The sequence below is a fragment of the Protopterus annectens genome, chromosome 6.part0 (genome assembly GCF_019279795.1).
Source record: "Protopterus annectens isolate FY-2018-M chromosome 6.part0, PAN1.0, whole genome shotgun sequence".
Lineage (NCBI taxonomy): Eukaryota > Metazoa > Chordata > Ceratodontiformes > Protopteridae > Protopterus > Protopterus annectens.
Genome location: NC_056737.1, coordinates 164,999,749 through 165,022,671, shown reverse-complemented (window position 1 = coordinate 165,022,671; position 22,923 = coordinate 164,999,749). Strand labels below are relative to the sequence as shown.

Below are 22,923 nucleotides of genomic sequence, written 5' to 3'. Positions count from 1 at the left end.
AAGGTTGCTTTTGCACATTTATCAAGACCAAATGACATTCTTACATCATCTGAAAAAGTTTTGACAACTTGCAATTGTATTTTTGGTTCCTGATCTGATGAGCTATATAGTTTTAAATCATCGATAAAGAGAAGATGAGAAGTCTTTACACTTTGTTGTTTATAGGAACCAAATTATAGCCATGGCCTAAGCTGTTAAGCAGACAGCTTAATAGGTAAGGCAGAATAGCAGTAGTGACAGAGAGTCACCCTGGAATAACCCATTTTGAATTTTTATCCCTGGGATAATAATTTGTCCTTTATCGTGGCTTAATTGCAAAGTGGTCTGCCACTGTTTCATGGTCACTGTAATGTAGTCAGTCAGTGTAGGATGTATCTTATACACGTTTAAGCACTCTTTTATCCATGAATGTAGGATACTATCAACATTTTTTTGTAGTTAATTCATGCCATACTTAGATTCTTCTCCTTTTTTACACTTCTCCATTATGACTTTATTTAACAACAAATGATTCTTTGCTCTATATGACTTTTTTTCCTTCTAAATGACTACATACTCTGTCAGCATCAATTCCCAGTGTATAGTTTACATGTCGTCGGAGGGCAAGTTGTTGGTCTATAACTTTTATAGTAGCGTGCAAGTTCACTCTTAAGAAGGAGCATTGTTTTTCCTGTTGTTAGCCAGGCTGGTGTCTGTTCGGGGTGCACATACAAATAGTTCTTATTCATGGCTAAATCTTTGTGCAAAGATGTTAATACTTTTAACCAAAGGTTAGGTACTGCATCTGGGCCTGGGGTCTTCCAATTAGAGGCTTTTCTTAAATTTGTTTCAATCTCTCTGGCTATTACTTCATCCCATTTTATATCCTGTACCATTAAACTTCTTATTCTTTCTTTTACTTCTTCTGTTTATTTAGCATCTTTGTTATGTTTCACAGGATCTTCATAGATACTGCTCCAAAATGTATCTATTTCTTCTTTTTTTGTCGGTCTTTCAATTCCTTTTACCTTGTTTCCCAATTCTCTATAAAACTTTTTTTGGGTAATCAATAAATTCCTTATTTTGTACTTTTCCTTTATATTTACCTGCGTATCTTCCAAGTTTTTCCACCTGTGCTGAGATTTTTAGTTTATTTGCAATAGTGCATGATAGATCCTGGTCTGTTCTAATACTCCGCTTTGCTTTTATCACATCTATCTTTCTTAGTATTTTTGTTGATCTGTTCCCTATTCTATATTCTTCTAACATAGATACTTCTTGTTTTAATTGCTTTACAGTTTTTTCTATTTGATACTTCAGTGATGGTATTCAATTTTCCCCCTTCCTTTCCCTCACAATCCTGTGTTCTTGTGGTAGAACTTTATCAGTTATTAATTTAGCTGCACACTAATATATCCTGTTTACTTCTGTTATATTGCATGGATCTCTATGGAAAATCCTAATTACTGTGTTCATTTCTTTTATCAAACTTCTGACTTTTTGGATTTTATTGACCTTTTGCAGTCTATTTCTTTCACAAATCTTAATATTTCTATCTATGTCTATTACATCAAGCAACTCTTCTCTTAGCTCATTTTCTTCTAAAATAAGGGTACATTTTTGTTTTCCATTTCTAGTGGGCATTCTATAGAAAGTTCTATAGTATCTTCCTGAGGCATATTCTTTTCAATTTCATCCTGTGCCATAAGTTGCCCTGTCAAATGGGAACTCACTGGCCTATTACTCTTCAACACTGACTGGATCAGAGTTTCCACAGTTTTCTGTTCCTTTCCTTGCTATCCAGCTTCAGGTGAACGTTTATACTGGTTTCCCGTGGAAGACTCCAAGATATCTTCATATGGCACCTGACCAATTGTTTCCTATTCCACTGCTTTCCTCTTAATTTGGATATCCACTGCTCTAGCCTGTTGTGGTGTTTCCAAATTAGATTTTTTACACTGAATCCTTCACTTCGCAGGTACTCCATAATCTCAGTTTCTATTTCTTTCACTTCTCCATTACTAATCTCCCTTTCTGCTATTCTTCTTCGTCTTCTTAATTTCTGTATTGTAAAGTTTTCCATGTCCAGATTCCTTTGCCTGTATTTCTCTTCAAATATCTTTGGTGCCTCTCTTTTTATATTGATTAGTTTTGATTTCTCCTTTGCATAAATATTACACCATATTAAATCTCTTTTTCTTTCCCATGTCCATCTTTCTTCTTCAGATGTCTCCTGATCTTTCTGTTTCTCATTACTTTAGGGGCTCATTCCATCATGCTGTGATGTAACCTGTGTTAGACCTTCTACAGCAAATCCTTCACTTCGCAAGCACTCCATAACTTCAACTTCTATTGTTTTAACTTCTACTTTACTAATCTTCTTTTCTAAATTCTTTCTTTGTGATGTTATTTTTTCATTGTGAAATTTTCCATATCTGGATGTCTTTGCCTGTATTTCTCTTTGAATATTTTTGAGGCTCCCTTCTTTATATTCATTAATTTGGCTTTCTCCTTTGCATAACTATTGCACCATATCAAATCTCTCTTTCTTTCCCACGTCCATATTTCTTTTTTATACTTTTCCAAAATCTCTAGGTTTTGTTGTTTATATTTTCACACTTCCTCAGATGCTTCTTTTTTCAAACAGATCAAAGTTTCTTGATCTATATACTGTCTTTCACAAATCTGTTGTAGTAACAAATACAAATTTTTATTTGAAGCTTCTGACAGATTTTCTTCTGGAAATAATTTTCTTTCCACTAGTTTCTCTCTTAATCATTTTGTATATCTTGTGTTTGGAAATTATGGGATTTTGTTATAACAGTAACAATAAATAACTTCTTTCTTATCCTCAATGGTCCACTCTATCATATTTACGGCTCTTCTTTGGTCTATCCGTTTTTGTGATTTTTTTATGGAGTACTACTTCCTTCTACAACGGGGGGGGGGGGGGGGGGCTGGCCTGGCCCCATTGTATGAATGTTGCTGTATTTTGAGGATTCTTCAGCCATCTTCTCCAGTCCTGGTACCAGTGAGCTTACCAGGCTCGGGCACTTTTTTATCCTGGGTCTTGTGCATCCAGCTATCTTTTTTAATTTTTAACCTACTTCTGTCCATGATATATGCTATATCAATACAGTCTATACATCAGTGTTGTCTTGGTGAGATTTTGTGAAAACAGGGTCCACCTCGTGAAGGTACTCACCAAGACTTCAGGATGAATTCAGTTTCAGCAATACTACCCCTTGCTTGCTGACATATCATCTCTTCATTAGGACCTCATATCATCTCTCCATTCTGACTCTTTAGCTGTGAAGGGGCTGTGATAAGACTGAAGGGTAACACACAGAATAGATAGTGACTGGCACCCAGATGAAATCGTAGGTGCTATTTGTACTCTCTGGCAATTTTTATATGAACATAAGTGGACTTAAGGTCCATGAAGCACATCTAGTCATTCACCTGCAGTAAAGGCCAAATGGTTTGCAATGTAACTATCTGGAATTGGGTCTTTTAACATACTAATTTAGAGAGCTGATAGCTATGATTGCCCTGAGATCCTTTCTTTCGCTGGAACTAAAAAGAACCAGAACAGACCCTAGGCCTTCTGTGGTCCACCTAACTGAGTAAAGAGACAATCATCCCTCACTTGTCTCCACAGGGAAGCAGCTGGGCAGATCTTTAGGGATGCTGAGGTTGTTTCCCAGAGAAAGGACCTTTGAAATCCTGGTTCTGCAGGCTTCCTTTACCCTAGAGCAGTGTCCATTAAAGAAGTTTCTCTGTTGAGGCCATTCCATTTTATTAGTCAATAGGTAGACTAAATAATCTCTGAGGGTTCTTAAATCAAACATGCAAGGTAGACAGCATCTTGCTTTCCTGTCCCCCCTTCAGTAGCTTTTCTTTGAATTTTGATCCTAATGGCAAAGATCCATAGTAGGGGGCATTAAAGGACACTTTAAAGTTTTCCACAAAATTGCAGAGATGAAGACAGACACTGAGCTGCATGTTTATGCCAAATGCAGTTGCGCAAAACACCCCACTGACTGTATTATGTACTAGCCTCAAGGAGGGATTAGAAGTAGTGAGCACAGCAGCCACCTTGCACTCTACTTGTTTCCTAGACTCAAGGGTGCCTGACTTTCTGAAAAAGTCTAAGGCTTGTTCAGTTATCTCTCTTTGGAAGTGTGACATATGTGTAAAGTTTAATGCCCCTAGGGCAAACAAGCCAAAGGCATAACCTCACTTCCACATTCTATTCATCAACCATGACTCCTTGCTGAGTGGATGGTCATACTGTTGTCTCTGTAAGTGATTGCTAATACAATGTAGTCCATTGAAGAGCTCTTGCTAAAAATTGTTGTATGGCTTTTATGGCATTGCTTCAATTATATCAGACTACTGCCTTGCTTTCCCTGTTAAAAAGTCCAGCATGTGGTTAACAGGGAACCACCAAAGAGGTAGACAAGGCAGACATGAAGACTTTAAATAGCATCACCTCTTCCAGGGAATGGGGGGGGGGGGTCTGACAGACAGTAGTCTCAATAAAACATCAACTCAAGGACCTTGCAAAACTTGGTATGTGCAGGAGAGGACTGCAGTAATCGTCAGGTGTGAGAGACTCCATCAGGGAGTCAATATGCCTTCTCTTGGACATTCATTTTCTGCATGATGTGGAGTAGGGTCGTCTAAATCACCAGAAAACTTTATAGTGGCATACTGAAGAGGCTGTTAAAAGTCTTCTGTTCCACTCTGCCCTTCGGCAGGATAAGACAAAAGAGTACAATGAATGATGCCTGGGGATAAAGCAGAAATTGAAAGAGGGTCTCTCACCTTTGATGAACTAGAGGCAATCAACCTCTGGATGACTTTCAATCCAAACCCAAATCAATCAGCAACTGAGACTTCAGAACCAAAAGCATATCAGCCAATGTCAACATGCATATCAATGGCACGAAAAAAATAGGCATAGACACAGAAACTGGGTGGCTCTGACATCGAGACTGGTGTTGTTACATTAAACATCAAAGACCCTGACACCAAAAACAATGCTGAATGAGATGGGAACAAAATTGGTGCTGATGACTCAGTGTTGAGGACCCAATGCAAAGACTCCAACACTCTTGGAGTAGAGAGAGTTAGATGGGTGAGAGTCATTGCTTCTGTGCCCTAACCAGTCAGAGCATACTTGGATTCTTGACAGGATCCAAGAAAGAAAATGGCTCCAAGAACTCTGATGCTGAAACATGGATAGAGAAAGGAGCATGATTAGGAGAAGATGGCCAATCCAATCCACCCTGGAAAAACAGAAGAGAATGGGATGGCTACCATTTCACTTTGCACCTTCATGAGGGCCCTTCATCATCCTGTCTCAGTCTAAATCACAGGCACTCTAGAAGAACCTACCAGACCTGATGGAGGAGGAAGATGGTGAGTACAAAGTGAGAAACTTTACGAGTTTTTTCATTGCTGAACAGTTACTCAAGATATGTCAAGTGAAAAAGTAAAGATAACAATCTCCATGCACTCAGATCCCAGTGCTAGAGAAGGTACCAATGAAATCGGCAAACTTGTGAGGCATCAGGACAAGGAGTTTTGATGTGGTGGACAGTTGTGACTCCTCAACTTTCCTTTATCTTTTTTCCTTATCCTTTTCCCTTTTCTTTCATCTCTCTTTATCCTGCTTTTCTTTATCCATCTCTTTATCTTTCTCCTTCTCTCTATTGTTGCTTTAATCTTTTAAAAGAAGACAGTAATCTTTTCAAAGCTAGTTTATTTCTTCATTCAGAGAATGAAGGTCGAAGCCCTTGGAAATCTCGCCAGCCACCAATAAATACACTGGCCTCGAGCATACCTCCTGGGTATCTTGGGGAAGGATTTTGTGGGTGCAGCAGCAGCCACACTTCTTGAAATTCTTGTCCACTGAAAATGTTTAAGCACAACACTCACAGTAACAAAAACAAAAACAGTAACCGTAGCAACAATAGTAAAACTAACCATAGTAAGTATCATTATCTCCACAAAAAATATCTATAGCACTACTATCATGAAAGTTGGCAGCTGTTGGTTTCTTGATAAAACCATACCCGTTCAATTTGTTCAACATTACTTATCTAAGAGTCATCATCTGATGGTATTTTATATAAAAGCTGTGTGATTTCAGAGCACTGATTATTAGGATGCTTAACAAACTGTTTATTGTACTGACCTGATTTACATCAAGTTAGACTGCTATTCCGTGGCATAAATAGTTCCAACACTTTGCCTGCCCACTTCCTTCTTTACACTTTTTCTGAAGATGAGTATTGAAATAATTTGTTAATCAGATTACAGCTAGACTACATAGCATTCTGTAATGTACTATGTTAGAGTTTCCCTGCTCATGTTTTGTGTAGTGCTGCACAACAATGTTTTGTGCTACTTTGCTGTTTTCAATTTTGGATTTGTTTCTCTAGCCTGTGTCTGCACAGTATCTTCTGGTCACAACAGGCTATTGAAGTCCAAATGGCCAAATCTAGCAAGCGAATGTTAGCACCTCGTGAAATAGGAGTGTCCACTGTAGATGTATGCTGGCATTCACAACTCTGACAGCTGTAGTATGCTTATCCCTGTATGCACTTGCTGTACATAAGACACACACACACCACTATGCAAGCTCATCTTAGGTGACTGCACTCCACAAATACCATGGGGAATTCTTTTCAAATAGTTGATAGCATCAATGTGACTAAATCGGTTTGCTGGGTTTGTCAAACTGGTTTGTATCCACCAGACACAATTTCTGTATTTTGATATAGCACAGGATTTGCAGAGTACCATTTACAAATACTCATCAGCCCCAGCCTTGAGCACATTTTAGCAATCTTTTTGCATTTTTATATTCTTTTTGCTTTTTTGATCAAAAGTATTACAAAAAAGTGAGTGATAATACACACACACACACAGACACACACACACGCCGCTTATCATGCCATTTTTTGACGACATATCTTGGCAACAACTGTCATAGTTGCAGTGCGTTATCAAATGCATAGGTTAACAAGCAAGTGCAGATGCAGTCAAGTTGGGTACTATCAACTGTAACTGTGCAGCCATGTAGTTAGTGTGTGTGTGTGTGTGTGTGTATACATATATATATATATATATATATATATACACACACACACACACACACACACACACACACACACACACACACACACACACACACACACACACATATATACACAGTGGATATAAAAAGTTTACACACCTCAGTTAAAACGCCAAGTTAATTTGATATAAAAAATGAGACCACAATAAATAATTTCAAAACTTTTCCCACCTTTAATATGACCTCTAACCTGTAAAATTCAATTGAAAAACAACAAATATGTTAGGGGAAAATATAAAAAATAAAAAACATACAATACACTAGTTGTATAAGTGTGCACGCCCTTAAACTAATACTTTGTTGTGTGTGCACACCCATAAACTAATACTTTGTTGAAGCACCTTTTGATTTAATTACAGCATTCAGTTTTCTTGGGTACACAACTGCCATCAATTAAAGAGACTCTGATTCACCCCAAATAAAGTTCAGCTGTCCTAGTAGGATTTTCCTGCCATTTACTCAGTTGCCTGCTACAGCAAAAGCCATGGTCTGCAGAGAGCTTACAAAGCATCAAAGGGATCTCATTCTTGAAGTATATCAGTCAGGAGAAGGGTACAAAAACATTTCCACAGCATTGGATATACCATGGAACACAGTGAAGACAGTCATCAAAAAGTGGAGAAAATATGGGACAACAGTGACGTTGCAAAGAACTGGACAGCCCTCCAAAATGGATGAAAAGACAAGATGAAAACTGGTCAGGGAGGTTGCCAAGAGACCTACAGCAACACTGAAGGAGCTGCAGGAATTTCTGACAAGTATCGGTTGTGTACTACATGTGACAACAATCTCCTGTATTCTCCATATGTCTAGGCTATGGGGTAGGGTTTCAAGATGGAAGCCTTTTCTTACACAGAAAAACACCCAGGCATGGCTAAAATTTGCAAAATATATCATGTCTCCCAAAAGGATGTGGGAAAATTTGTTATAATCTGATGAGACCAAGGTTAAACTTTTTGACCACAATTCCAAAAGGTACGTTTGGTGCAAAAACAACACTTCGCGTCAGCAAAAGAACACCATCCCCACGATGAAGTATGGTGGTGGCAGTATCATTATTTGGGGTTGATTTTCTTCAGATAGAACTGGGGCTTCAGTCAAGATGGAGGAAATTATGAACAGTTCCAAATTCCAATCACTTTTGACCCAAAACCTTCAGACATCTGTTGGAAAGTTGAAAATGAAGAGGAATTTCACCTTTCAACATGATAATGGCCCCAAGCATACATCCAAATCAACAAAAGAATGGCTTCACCAGAAGAAAATTAAAGTTTTGGGATGGCCCAGCCTGAGCCCAGACGTAAATCTAGTAGAAAATCAGTGGGGTGACCTGAAGAGGGCTGTGCACAAGAGATGCCCTCGCAATCTGACAGATTTGGAGTGTTTTTGCAAGAGTTGGCAAATATTGCCAAGTCAAGATGTGCCATGCTGATAGACTCCTACCCAAGAAGACTAAATGCTGTAATTCATAGGTTCATAGGTTGGTAATAGGCTATAGGCCCTAGGGCCTATACAAGCTTAGCCATAACAATTCCCTGGATATTTCTTCCCATAATATTTACTTCCCTGGACCCCTGTCTAGCAGGGCGACTGACGTGATCCCTGGGTGAATTTCCTATCCCCCATCCAATCGTCGAGGTTCCTTTTAAAGAGAGCCAAGGATGTTTTGTTCATAGTGATGAGAAGGTTTAGATCCATGCAGCGTGTGGCTCTGAGGGATTGGGATTTCAAAATCAAAAGTTGCTTCAACGAAGTATTAGTTTAAGTGTGTGCCCACACAACAAAGTATTAGTTTAAGGGTGTGCACACATACGCAACTAGCATATTGCACGTTTTTTATTTTTTATATTTTTCCCCTAACAGATCTGTTTGTTTTCCAATTGAATTGTACAGATTATAGGTCACATTAAAGGTGGGAAGAGTTTTGAAATGATTTATTGTGGTCTCATTTTTCATATCACAAAAACCTGGCATTTTAACAGGCCACTATATATATATATATATATATATATATATATATATATATATATATGTGTGTGTGTGTGTGTGTGTATATTTTTTTCAGACAGGCATGTTTTTCTGTACACTTGTGTGTGATGGAGACATATTTTAATGCTGGTGTGACTAAAAGCCCTAAGCTGTTTTGAGGTACAATCTGGTAAAGTAATGTCGCAGCAGTTTATCTTTAAAGTAGCATTGGTATTTAGTATGATACTACAGGTTGTTGTCGTTTAATGAGTAGGCAGATTTGTGATTACTAGGGTAGATGTGCTACTATCAGATACTTTTAAAGATATTGATGGCAGTGATAGGTTTGACTTCAATATATACATTGCGTGATGACAGATGAGATACTTCTATATAATATTTATATATATGTATATATATATATATATATATATATATATATATATATATATATATATATATATATATATATGGGTCTACTTTGTTTGATAGAAAACATATTTCACTGAAACTCATTTCGTTGGAGCCCCATTTCCCTGAAAATGAATTCCCTGAGCACAATTCACTGAAAGCTCACTTCATTGAAAACACATTTCACTGAAACTCATTTAGTTTAAACAGGTATATGCCCTGTTCCCCACTATAGTGCAATCCTGGAGTTAGTATATATAGTTGGGGGGGGGGAGTAGCTCCCCATATAGTTTGGGTATATATTATTTTCTGGAAAGAGTTATTCATTTGACTTGTAAGAATCCATGTCTATGGTTTACAACATTTAAAATAGGTGGTGGGCTACTCCCCCCACACCCCCCAATGTGGGGGGCTGTGCCCTTCACCCCCCCTTACTATATATACTAACTCCAGGATCACACTACAGTAGGGAACAGAGCATATATCTGTTTAGACTAAATGAGTTTCAGTCAAATGAGTTTTCAGTGAAGTGAGCTTTCAGTGAATTGCATTCTGGCAATTCATTTTCAGTGAAATGAGACTTCGACGAAATGAGTTTCAGTGAAATGTGTTTTCTATCAAACAAAGTAGACCCATATATATATATATATATATATATATATATATATATATGTATATATATATATATATATATATATATATATATATATATATATATATATGTGTGTGTGTGTGTGTGTGTATATGTATATTAAATGTGGATGGATGGTGGCACTATTCTCATACTCCAGCATGGATCAATATCTAGACTGTATCGAATATAAATAGAAATGTTTTCTCTTATATATATATATATATATATATATATATATATATATATATATACATAAAACAAAATGAACATAAGATGAGAAAACACGATTAGAAATGTATTTATGTTTAGAAAAAAAAGACAACTGTTCAATTTTGTGTTTACTCACTGAAAGGTACTCTGAAAGAATCCTGGCTGATTCTTCTCGAAATTCATTTCCTGGAAATACATAAATAGACAAAAATAAAAAAATTATTTAGTAGCCAGAATAAATGAGTGCAGTTCAATAATACTACTACCCTGTTGATATTTTCAGATACAATCTGGGGTGGAAGGCGGAGGGTCCAGGAGCCCTTTGAGAATGGTCCTAGCAAAGCCTGCCCTAGACCTGAAGAAGGAGTCAAGTTAATAGAGCTTTGTAAAAGTGTGCACAGAGGGCCACAGTTCTGCTTCTAGAGTACTTATACCATCCAAACCTTTCCAGAAAAGCCACAGATACAGCCAGGGCCCTGGTAGAGATAGCCTTGACCCTGCCTGGTACTGTTTTGTTGTGGTGGGTTTAACTGAAAGTAACAGCATAACACAACCATTTTGAAAGAGCCTGCTTAGACACAGGCCATTCTTTTTCTCTTTTCTTAACAAGAAATTAACAACTGATCAAAAGTTCTGAAAGATTTAATTTTGTCATGATGGTACCTGAGCAGTGGCGGCTGGTGACTTCAAATCAAAGGGAGGCTGCAGGAGACAGCTGAATGGGTGGGGTCAAGGGGAAGGGGTGTGGCCAACTAGAAAGGGGAGGAGCTATGCTCAAAACCACAAAAACGAACTTTAATTAAATATGCTGCCCTGGGTGCCAAACCATCATTATGAGAGTCCAATCAAGACAAAAATAAGTGTAAAAGAATAAAAATTTTTCAGTGCATTGGCTGCATGACAGCTTACTTGATATCTAGATGGAAACAAAAGGTTATGAGGCATGAAAAAATAAATTACTTTTTAAATACATTACTGGAATGCCAGTCAAAATCAAGTATAAGAAAAACAAGAAGCACTCAACTCAAGCCACTTCTCCTTGCACTGCAGTTCTAATTATAATTTATATTCAGCTTTATTAAAGTACCAAGTAACATGCTGAAAGTAGAAATCTCTGTGATGCCCCCACTTGTAAAAATGATTCTTATCCAAAAAAGACCTGCTGCCTGACAACTATCTACTTGTTTCATGGGGAAAACATGATCAATGTAAAAAATGAAAAGCAAACAAGAAACAAGCTCAAGATACATTGCTTAAAGGATTACTGTACAGGTTATGGACCACACATCATTGGCATTCTGTTTAGTTTACGGGTAAAGTCTGTAGAGATGACTGGAAGTCTCCAACAAGTGTAATGAGCTTTTTAAAATAATGGAATCCTGTCCTTTAATACCCAAGGCTTATACATTATCTAGTCAAGTATTCTCTGCATGGCAACAACAGAAAGGCTTTCAATGTTAGCAATTCTTTAACAGTATGCTTATTAAAGCTTACTTGCATCTTACGATCTCAGACAAGCTTACCTTATGGTCATTAAAGCATTGCTACTTAAACACAGAGCAACAGGCACTTTCTGAGTAATAAGCATACATCTGAGTAATAAGCATAAATCAACAGTACAAAAATATGACAGAAACCAGAACGTTCTGCAAAATCAAGGACAGATGAAAAGCCACTGTAGTACTTGTGCCTACCTTGGATGGGGGGACACACTGCACATTTACACTGCATAACTACTCCTTGCCTTGCTTGGACACATCCAGAGTCACTACATGGGGGAGTGGGGTGCAGCAAGTATGTCACAATTTGAAATGTCTCTGGCTGACTGTGATGGCCCTGACACATTTGTCATACCTCTCAACCTCAGAGCAAGAAATCTGGACAAAGCCATACACAGAAGTGGGACAAAGGCCCAAAAATAAGGACAATTTTTAAATATTGCTCTAATAAACTTAGAAAGATAATAAAATAGGTCTTGCATTAGTATGAAGTTTCTGAATGGTATAAAATCTGAAACTCAAATGTCTGTCATTATTTTCTAACTTCAGTCTTTAGTGATTTGTCACTAATTTGCCAAAAACACAATTTTAAGAAAAATGGACCAAAAATGTGATGCAAACAATACAGCTGGGAACCTGTCAAAGAAGGGACACTTTAATATTAGTACTGCTAACTTGAGCAGCTGACAAAATAAAAGAATCTACATGCATTTCTGAAATAAAAGTAATCTGATTATTACAGTTATTTCTTAATTATAAACCCTCCATGTTTTCTTCCAAAATTGCTATTTTGCGGAGGGATCATTAGGGGAAGAGCAACATTTTGAGCCAAAATTAGGGACAGTTGAGAGGTTTGGCTATGCCTAATTCTATAAAGCAATTTATTTGCATGTACCTCTCAACCTGTTAATGCAATAAATCTGGACAAGGCCAAATATATTGGGGGAACATATAAACAGTACTAAAAATTGCTCTTGTATAAACTGGGACCATTGATAGAACAGGTCTTACTTTAGCATGCATTTTTCTGAAGGTTATGAAGTCTGAAACTAGTGTGTCATTATTTAGTGACTTAATTCCTAAATAATTTGCCAGAAAACCACAAATTTTATGAGGAACAAACTAAAAATAAGAAGCAAAAAATCTATTCATTCTTTGAAAATCTGGACAGTTGGGAAGTATAGTTCAGCTGGGGCTGCCTAAGTTTGCCGCCCTTCCCCCTCACAAAACCATGGTCGAATGGAGCCTCCCCCTGCAGCCATTCCAATGATCCATTACTTTGCTATTTCACTCCATTTACCATAAACACTAATGTGCATACTGATTTACTTGTATGATGATTTGAACTTCATTTGAAAGTTTTATTTTGCATTTTACAGCACAAACACTAAGACATCTGCTAAACAAACCTGGCATTAAAACTTCTCTGCCCTTGAAACTCACATTCATTGAAACAACATTAAAACCCACATTCAAAGAAAATACATTTTACCTGTGGCAGATAAAAATTAATTCTGGGCTGTTTTCAAATCATAGGCCCCTTGCATATGAAACATACATGTGCTCTTTGATACACCTTCATATTGCTTTGAACATTTCTCCAGTAAACAATGAAACAAAACTGCCCAATTCAGAACATTTCCATCATAAAAGTCTACTCAAACTTCTACAGTCCACTATTATCAGTAAATATGCACAATTCTACAGTCCACCATTATCAGTAAATATGCACAATCTCTGAAGTAGTAAAAAGTCATCTAAATAATTCCACATTAAATAAATCTGTAATGAAAAGTTTGCTGCTAGCAATCATCTTTATATTTCATGGTTTCATCGAAAAATAAAGTGGCTGATGCCCCTGAGGAATAAATTGCCTAAATTACATTAAAAATAAGCTAGTAATATTGCAATAGGAAATGGCTGGCAAACTGATAACAAGCTCATAGTTAATATCTTAACTTTCAGTATGGCACCATTCACCCCTTGTGGGAGTAGAACCAACGACCTTCTGTATCAAAAGCAAGTACACAACCTGTTGTGCTATTAGCAATGTGAGCTGACTTAGCATAATCAGCACTAAACTTCTGTTCCCTGCAGCTCTCAGCTCCTTGTAGTCCATAACTCCAAAGTACACCACCGCAGATCCAAAATAAAATAAATCCTGCCTGTAAACCACCACCGCACAGCCGATCCCTATCCAAAACACTTCTGGGAGCTCTGTTCTCCATGTTTCCCAGTCAGGACTGCTGCTGAGACAATCTGCGCATGCTCCAGACTGTCTCAGCAGCAGTCCGGACTAGTGCGCATGCGCGAAGTCCGCGATTTTTAAAAAATTTTTTTTTCTATTTATTTCTTTTTATTTTTTTATTTTAAAGTTGAGGGGGCTGCAGTCCAGCAGTCCAATAGCACGGGCCGCCCCTGTACCTGAGTTGTCTCCTAAGTAAAGGGAAACATCACTCCTTAACTCTTAGGTTCTTAAAAGAAGGCAGGGAGATGGATAGCCTAGTTTAAGGTAAACACAGATACCACATTAGGCATAAATGAAGGACTAGTACTTAAAGAAACCCTATGTTCTTCTGTAACAATAGATAGAACAGATAGTACTGTATTAGAGGTTGAAGACTCTTCAAATCTGGACAGAAAATACATTTTTGTAACTGAAGATTCCATTATTAGAGGAACTGATACTTACATTTGCAAAGAAGATAATGAACATCGACTAGTGTTATGCTTGCCAGGAGCAAACTTTGTAGATGTGAGATAAGCCTTGGAACACCTTAATGTAAGAAACTACGGATCTGTTTTCATTCATGTGAGTACAAATGATCTCATTTGCAAGGACTCTGACTGTTAGTAAAGAACGTACAGTCCTCTTAGACAGTATAGCTTATACTGGTGTTAGCAAGTATTTTTCACAAATCACATATAGAAAGGATAGTCAGGTCACTGTGAAGGAAAAGATTTTTTTGGGTAAATACCAACATGGAAAAAACTGTCCCTTTTTTAAAAATGAAACGTGTAGAGCATCCAAGCCTAGTTTTGGGCATACATGTGTTCAGACAGGATGGCGTGCATTTCTCAAGATCATGGAAGATAATTTTTGCAGCAGACACTTTGCAATATTTGACAAACACTAGGCAGGATTTTTGCCCGGTCGAAAATTTAAATGTTCACAGAAAACAACATTTGATGCATCTCTGCAGTTCTTAATGCAAGGAGCATTAATAATAACATTTTTTTTAAACTGGAAAATTTGCTAAGTTTCCAAAAGATTGATGTTCTTCTTGTTTGTGAAACATGGTTAAAGAACAATGATTGGAAACCAGTTCTGTCAGGGTATAAATGTTTTTACTGTAGCAGACATTCTAACAAAAAATCAGGCAGAAGTGTTATGACAAGGATTAAAGATAGTTATGAGAGCTATAATTATTACATGTTCAATGATAATACCAATACTATACATTGTGTAACTGTGACAATAAAGACAACCCGGAACATATATATCAACTGTTGGAGTGTACAGACCATCAAGGTCAAGTGCTGTTGACACAGAGGAATTCATACATTTCTTGCATGAAACATAGGAGGGAAAATAATATTAGCTGGGGACTTAAAAGTTTACCAGAAACAGACTGGAATAATATTGATTCAACAACATTAGTAAGGAAATTATTCACAACGTATATTCAGGAACAGCAATTGCTTCAAATTGTAAAAAAAAAACTAAAAGAGAACAGGACATAGTGTATAATCTTTGTGTTCCTAAAGAAATTACTGTTACTTCAAGTCAAGTTTTACCACTGTTGTGCAGTGACCATAGGGTTATAAAGGTTAATTTGCTGCTAGACAATTCTGACTGACAAACTGAATTCAAACCAATGCACTGAAGATTACTTACGGATTATATGCAAGCAAAACAGTCACTACATAAAACTAACTGGAGTGATGTGTTCAGAGAAAAAACTGCAGATGAAATGTGGAAAGTTTTGAAAGAGAAATTGCTTGAGTGCAAAAAAGCAAAAAAAAAAATATTAAACATCAGGATCTAGGCATACAATGTCAGAGGGATATACTTCCATAAGAACAAGATACCTGATGAAGGTGAGAGACAAAAAATATAAGAAATTGAAAAAAGGTCTAAAACTGAAATAAATAAGCTGGACAAACACATTAAGCATAGTGTGGGACAAGATCAAGAAAATTTATATAAAGATATTGAGCATAACAGGAAACATTTTTATATATACACATGATATGGAAGGAGTAAAGACATGCAAATAAACTGTGTGTAGATTCTAAAATTTATTCTCAAACACAACATATTATAGATACATTTTGGAAACTCTTATGCAAAACACTTTGGCTCCACAAAGGGGTTGATAAGTTGTCCTAGTGACATCCAGGTAACCACAAAAACTGGAATCAAATTAAATTATATTGAAAAGGAATCACACAAACTGGATCCAAACAAAACACAGGGAGGAGACGTAATTAGTAATAATGACCGAGAATACTTCAGCAAGAACTTACAATACCATTAGGAGTCCAAATGGGGAAATGTAAAGTCAGCAAGTAAAGGAGAGAAGTACTGCTGAAACTGAATTCATCCTCAAATCTTGGTGAGTACCTTCACGGGGTGGACCCTGTTTTTCACAAAATCTCACCAAGACGACACTGATATATATGGACTGTGTTTATATATAGCATATATCATGGAAGAAGTAGGTCAAAAATTAAAAAAACATAGCTGGGTGCACAAAGCCCAGGATAAAAAAAGTGCCCAATCCTAGTAGGCGCACTAGTGCCAGGACTGGAAAAAATGACAGTGTAGAATCTTCAAAATACAGAAACATTTCTACAATGGGGCCAGGTCAGATCCAGGGGGAGGATGGCACCCTGATGTAGAAGCAAGTATCAGTCCACAAAAATCACAATACCTGGTAGGTCAAAGAAAAGCCTTAAAGAAGATAATGTGGACTATTGAGGATAACAAAGAAATTATGTACTGTTACTATTATGCAAAAAGCCCAGAACTTCCAGACACAAGATATACAAAAAGATTAAGAGAGAAATTAGAGGAAAGAAAAATACTTCCACAAGAAAAACTGTCAGAAGCTTCTAATACAAATTTGTGTTCATTAATACAACAGATTTGGGAAAAACAGTATATAGATCAAGAAACTTTGATCTGTTTGGAAAAAGAAGCATCTGAGGAAGTGTGAAATTATAAACAACAAAACGTAGACATTTTTGAAAAGTATAAAAAAAGCTATGTTATATGAGTTGGAGACAGTGGCATTGACAAAAATGCAGGAGTCAGAGCTGGATATGGCAAAGTTAAAGATGTTAAGATTTGCACTGGGTGGGACGAGGGTAGACAGGATTAGGAATAAGTATATTAGAGGGTCAGCCAGACTGGGGTGGTGGTGCTGCGGTAGCGTTGTCGCCTCACAGTTAGACGTTGCCCGTTCGATCCTAAGTTAGAGCGTCTTCTGTGTGGCGACATGCGTGAACGGGCATTCCTTCGTTGAAGGTTGTGCATTAGGCCCGGCAAGCCAGCACGTAAAACTCTACTGCCAATCATTAGCGGACCGGAGTTCCACTGTGGCGACCCCTAACCGGGAAAAAGCTGAAAGACACAAACAAATATTAGAGGGCCAGCGGACGGTTTGGAGACAAAGCCAGAGAGGCGAGACTGCATTGGTTTGGACATGTGCTGAGGACGTATGCTGGGTATATTGGGAAAAGGATGCTAAGGATGAAGCTGCCAGGTAAGAGGAAAAGAGGAAGGCCTAAGATAAGGTTTATGGATGTGGTGAGAGAGGACATGCAGGTGGTTGGTGTGACAGAGCAAAATGCAGAGGACAGGAAGAAATGGAAACAGATGATCCGCTGTGGTGACCCCTAATGGGAACAGCTGAAAGAAAAAGAAGATAAAAAAGAAATATGGACATGGGAAAGAAAGAGAGATTTGATATAGTGAAAACATGGGAAAGAAAGAGAGATTTGATATAGTGAAATATTTATGCAAAGATGAAAGCCAAATTAATTAATGCAAAGAAGGCAGCCTCAAAGATATTCGAAGAGAAATACAGGCAAATGCATCCAGATATGGAAAATTTCGCAATAAAAAAAATAATATCACAAAGAGGGATGGTAGAAAAGAAGATTAGTAAATCAGAAATTAAAAATTAGAAGTTGAAGTTATAGAGTGCCTGTGAAGTGAAGGATTTGGTGTAGAAGGTCTAACACAGGTTACATCACAGCATAATGGAACGAGTCCCCAAAGTAAGGAGAAACAGGAAGATCAGGAGACACCTGAAGAAATATGGACATGGGAAAGAAAAAGAGATTTAATATGTACACAAAGGAGAAAGTTAAACTAAATCAATACAAAAAGAGCAGCACCAAAGATATTTGAAGAGAAATACAGGCAAAGGAATCTGGACATGGAAAACTTTAAATACAAAAAATAAAAAAAACAAAGAGGAAAAGCAGAAAAGGAGATTAGTAATGGAGAAGTTAAAAAACAGAAACTTGAGGTAATGCAGCACTTACAAAGTGAAGGATTCAGTGCAGCAAATCTAATTCAGAAAGCACCACAACAGGATAGAGCAATAGACATCCAAATTAAGGGGAAACCAGTGGAACAGGAAGCAACTGGTCAGGTGCCATATGAAGATATTTTGCAGCCTTCCACAGGAAACCAGTATAAATGTTCACCTGAAGCTGGACAGTAAGGGAATGAACAGGAAACTGTGGAGAGACTGATGCAGTCAATGTTGAGGAGTGATAAGCCAGTGAGTTCCCATATGACACAGCAATGGATAACACAGGATGAAATTGAAGAGAATGTGCCACAGGATGATGTGATAGAACTTTCTATAGAATTCCCACAAGAAATGGAAAAAAAAATGTGCCCTCAGTTTAGAAGAAAATGAGCTAAGAGAAGAGTTGCTTGATTTAATAGAAATAAACATATTAAGATAAATGAAAGAAATAAACTGCAGAAGGTCAATAAAACCCCAAAAGTCAGAAGCTTGATAAAACAAATGAGTGTCATTGTTAGAAGAGTATAGAAGAGAGAAAAAAACAAAAAAAACGTTGTTCCCCCTACATCAATGTGATATCCGCGGATACAATCACGGTGGGTGAGATCATTGATCACCTACCCAAAGCATCGGGACATCTGTCAAAGGCTAAGTTTTAACTTCAGCAAGGTCAATGTGTGTAGTTTGATCCTAGCAATAAACTTTGACAATGACAAACTAATAGTAAGTCAAAATCCTAGCTAAATACATCTTGTCACAGAACTGTAAATAAAACAAAACAGGCCTTGAGATCAGTGTTACATTTGTCACTGAGAGTCAACTTGGAAGCAAGGTAATTAATATGTAGCAGGATTAGCTTCTAAGAACAATGACCTTGAAAGACTGACCAGGGCAGGCTTAATGTTCCTGAGCTAAAAGTGTAGAGCAACAAGCTTCAGGGAAGAGAAAAAAAATGGTTTGCCGAAGATCACAAGATTACCTATTTAGCACAAAATGCAGCTCCCTATCCAAGGCCTAATGCTGCACTTTAGAGCCAAAGCAAGGAGATGTGACAGGTATGTCCAGTCAACACGTGAACCCATGAAAAAATGCAAACAGGCTGTCTGCTGTTTGCAAACTGAGAAACTACAAGGCAACTAAACAATCTGTTCTAAATGGCCCAAATCAGAAATGGTTCTTCAAAGCTTAACAACTAGAAAAAACAGAACAATATAGAGATCAGTACATATTATATTAATACGTCCGCAGGACTCATTACTGCCCAGCATCCCTATGAATTAACAAAAAAAACCCAATATTTTGATTACTAAAACACAATTACGAATGCAGTAAAAACGTTGTCATTTTAACACGTTACTGTGGATTTGGCCTCCGCAGGGGTCTCGATTTGAATCTTGGTGTCTTTATGGTAGAAAATTAATGTTGCTGGGTATCTCATCTGGAAGCGAATATTGTTCTCCACTAGGTATGCACAACATTTGGAAATATTTTGTCATTTTTGCTTGTATTCTAAAGGAAGGTCTTGCAGGATGGTAATTTTATGGTCCCTCCAAGTAGTGTTCTTTTTTGTTTTGAAGGCTGTTAGTAAACTTTGAACATGTGCAGAGTTTAACAGTCTAATGTAGATTTGTCTTGAAATTTCAGCAATTTGGGCACGTCTGAGAGATCTGTGAGCTCCTTCTATGACTATTTCATTCATTAGGTCTTTGTCGTCAAGAAATGTGTTAAAGATCTCCTTTACTGTTGTGCCGATATGAGTATTTTCAACAGACTCATGAATTTCTCTTATTATAATGTTCTTCTGATGACTTCTGGTTTCAAGATCTACCATTTTTTGAAGTATGTCTTTGATGTCAGTGTTGCTAGACTGCAGATTTTGTTTTATTTCTTGGATTTTGATTTCATTATCCATAGTTTTAGCTTCATTCTGTTCCAGGCGCCACATTATTTGATCCAGATTAGATCCAAAAGAGGCAAGTTTGTGTAAGAAACAATGAATTCAGTTTGCAAAGGTTGCAGAGCTATTTTAAGGTTCTCAGTTGTGAGAGACGGATCTTGTTTTGACCTAAGGCAGGCTTTTGAGTGTCCTGCTGTGGTTTATTAGTTTTCTCCCTTTTGGTGGAGGTATCTTTTTCTGGTGAAGCTATTAGTGACAGTTTTGTTTTAGTAGTTTGAGTTTTCATTAGATCAGCTTGATTAGCCATTACAATTGTAGACCTATGATTAATTAGGCAGCAACTAGAGTTAATTTGAAGTTTTATATACAGATAAGCAGCTTCTTAGTTCAGTTGTTTCTTTGTTTGCTTATTTAGGCCTCAGTTACAGAGAAGCATCCATGCTATGTGGTCCAGGCTACAGTATCCAGTGAGTAGATTTTAAGTGTAAGAATTACTTTTTTTCTAAAAGTAGTGATAGAGCGAGTTGGCTCTTATTGTCTGTAGTCAATCATTGCTGTTTTTGATCATTCCCCTTATACGATGAGCCAATAAAAAGTCAGATATTAATTGAATTTTCAGGAGTAGCACAGCCTATGTGCTTACAGACTGTCCACCAGCTTAGAATTTTTTTTCTCTTCAAGGTTGGTGGAGTATCATTGCATTGTTTCCAGACTACGGACTAAACCTCTTTATACGATGTGTTTGGTGGGGTCTCCTCCTACTTGAGTTACACATGTTGTCTTTAGACACTAACATAAATGTATACCCCCTTGGTTGATGGCCCCAAACCTCCTTAGGTTTTTCTTCCAATCAGGGCTACATCTAAAAGTCTACTACTTATCATTAGATGGCTAAATTAAACGACTCCCCAAATTTTGGTGATTACCCCAATTTTTTTTTCTCCTCGGGTAATACTGCACTGTTTCAACTAAATAGAGTGAGCTAAAAGATAAGGGTTCTTACTAGTTAGTAATTCTCCAGGTACAACAAGCTCGCTGGCGAAGGTATAACCCCCACCCCTCTTAGATGTTACCTATAGTTGATTGCTACTGTCAACTAATAAATACCTTTCCTGGAAATGGTTTACTCTAACTGACTTCTTATCTACAAGTTGTATTAACAGCTATTTATAATAGTTTGGTTTAGATGTTGTGCCAATTACTCTGTATGCACCACACTGGCAAGGGCTAAGCTGCAAAATCTCCCTTTCTCAGGACATAATATCAAGAGCAGCTGAGCCTTGTGTATTTTTGATGGATGTCTACATTTGGAACAAGTCAAGTAGTTATCTGAATGTCCCACTGCTACATAACCTTGCACCCATAGACAAAATACTTTCCCAGAGGGATGGGTAGATAGGCACCAGTATAGGATTTAGGGGATTAGATGTCACTCTACTTACAATCTACTTCAAAATTGATGGTTCTTTTCTCTTCAAAATATTCCCAACGGTTAAGCTAAACAACAGCCAGAATAAAAAACTAAATTGTACTAATGATTACAACTGATTCAAGGAATATAAACGGACTCCAGGAAAAAAAAAAGAAAGTTATGCACCTCACATTTCAAAACAGATGCAATATAACATATCTGCAACAAACGCATATGACGGATGAGCTTTGGAATAATGACAGGAAAATGAAATGGGTGAAACATATCATTGCAGCCAGTCATAATACTTTGTCTAGGGGGTTAGCTATCATTATCAATAATTCATTTCAAGGGGATATTCTCTTCACAAAAAGTGACCCCAATGGCAGATGGTGCTTTTTTGTCGGCACCTATCTTAAACTAGTTAAACCTATTCTTTTTCTCAACATTTATGGTCCTTGCTCCAACCAACACACCTTTATCTATGATATCTTCAACATTCTATTTAATATCAGAATCATTACATTATTGTAGGAGGTGATTGGAACTCTTTAATGAACCCTGATAAAGACAGGTCACACAAAGTAATAAGACAGTCACAACAAACTACCATAGCTCTAGATGAACTGCAAAATACATTTGAGTTAGTACATCCCTACACGTATTTGCATCAAGATAAATCAATAAATATATTTATCTTCATCTCATCAAGGCACAAATCTTGGTCAAGAATTGACACTTTCTTAATTTCACAAGCCCTCACTCACCACAAAATACATTACAAGATCCACCCAATATCTATATCGGATCACTCTAAAATTCATATCTCTATAAACACCACTATAATTAACCCAAGATCCTCCATGTTTAACAATTGGACCCTAAACTCAAACATCTTACTAGTTGATGAAGAGATAAAAGAAATTAAGACCACTCTCACACAACTTGAAAGGGACTTTACGCTTTACTTAACTTCCTATGACATACATTGGGCAGCTACCAAAGCAGTTATAAGAGGTTATATAATTCAAAAAGCCACATAGTATAAGAAAAGCAAAAACGCCTCCTAAATCAAATTAGAATTACAACTAAAAGAAGCTGAACAAAAACTTCAACATAGCTAATCCAAAGAGATCTATGAAACAATGACTGATTTGTAAAAACAGCTCTATAGCCTTTACTTGAAAAAACATTCACTTGCTGAACTCAAATT

At 37.2% G+C, this 22,923-nt stretch overlaps 1 protein-coding gene across 1 annotated transcript in view; it reads right to left on the bottom strand.

Annotated features, from left to right (window-relative positions):
• The window catches only part of LOC122803781 (leucine-rich repeat-containing protein 74A-like), a 1,499,916-nt gene that overhangs the window by 796,715 nt on the left and 680,278 nt on the right, over positions 1 to 22,923 (bottom strand). Inside the window, exon 5 of the mRNA XM_044073469.1 lies at positions 10,489 to 10,538. Coding sequence (XP_043929404.1) covers positions 10,489 to 10,538 — 50 coding nt within the window. The remainder of the gene's footprint in view (positions 1 to 10,488; positions 10,539 to 22,923) is intronic.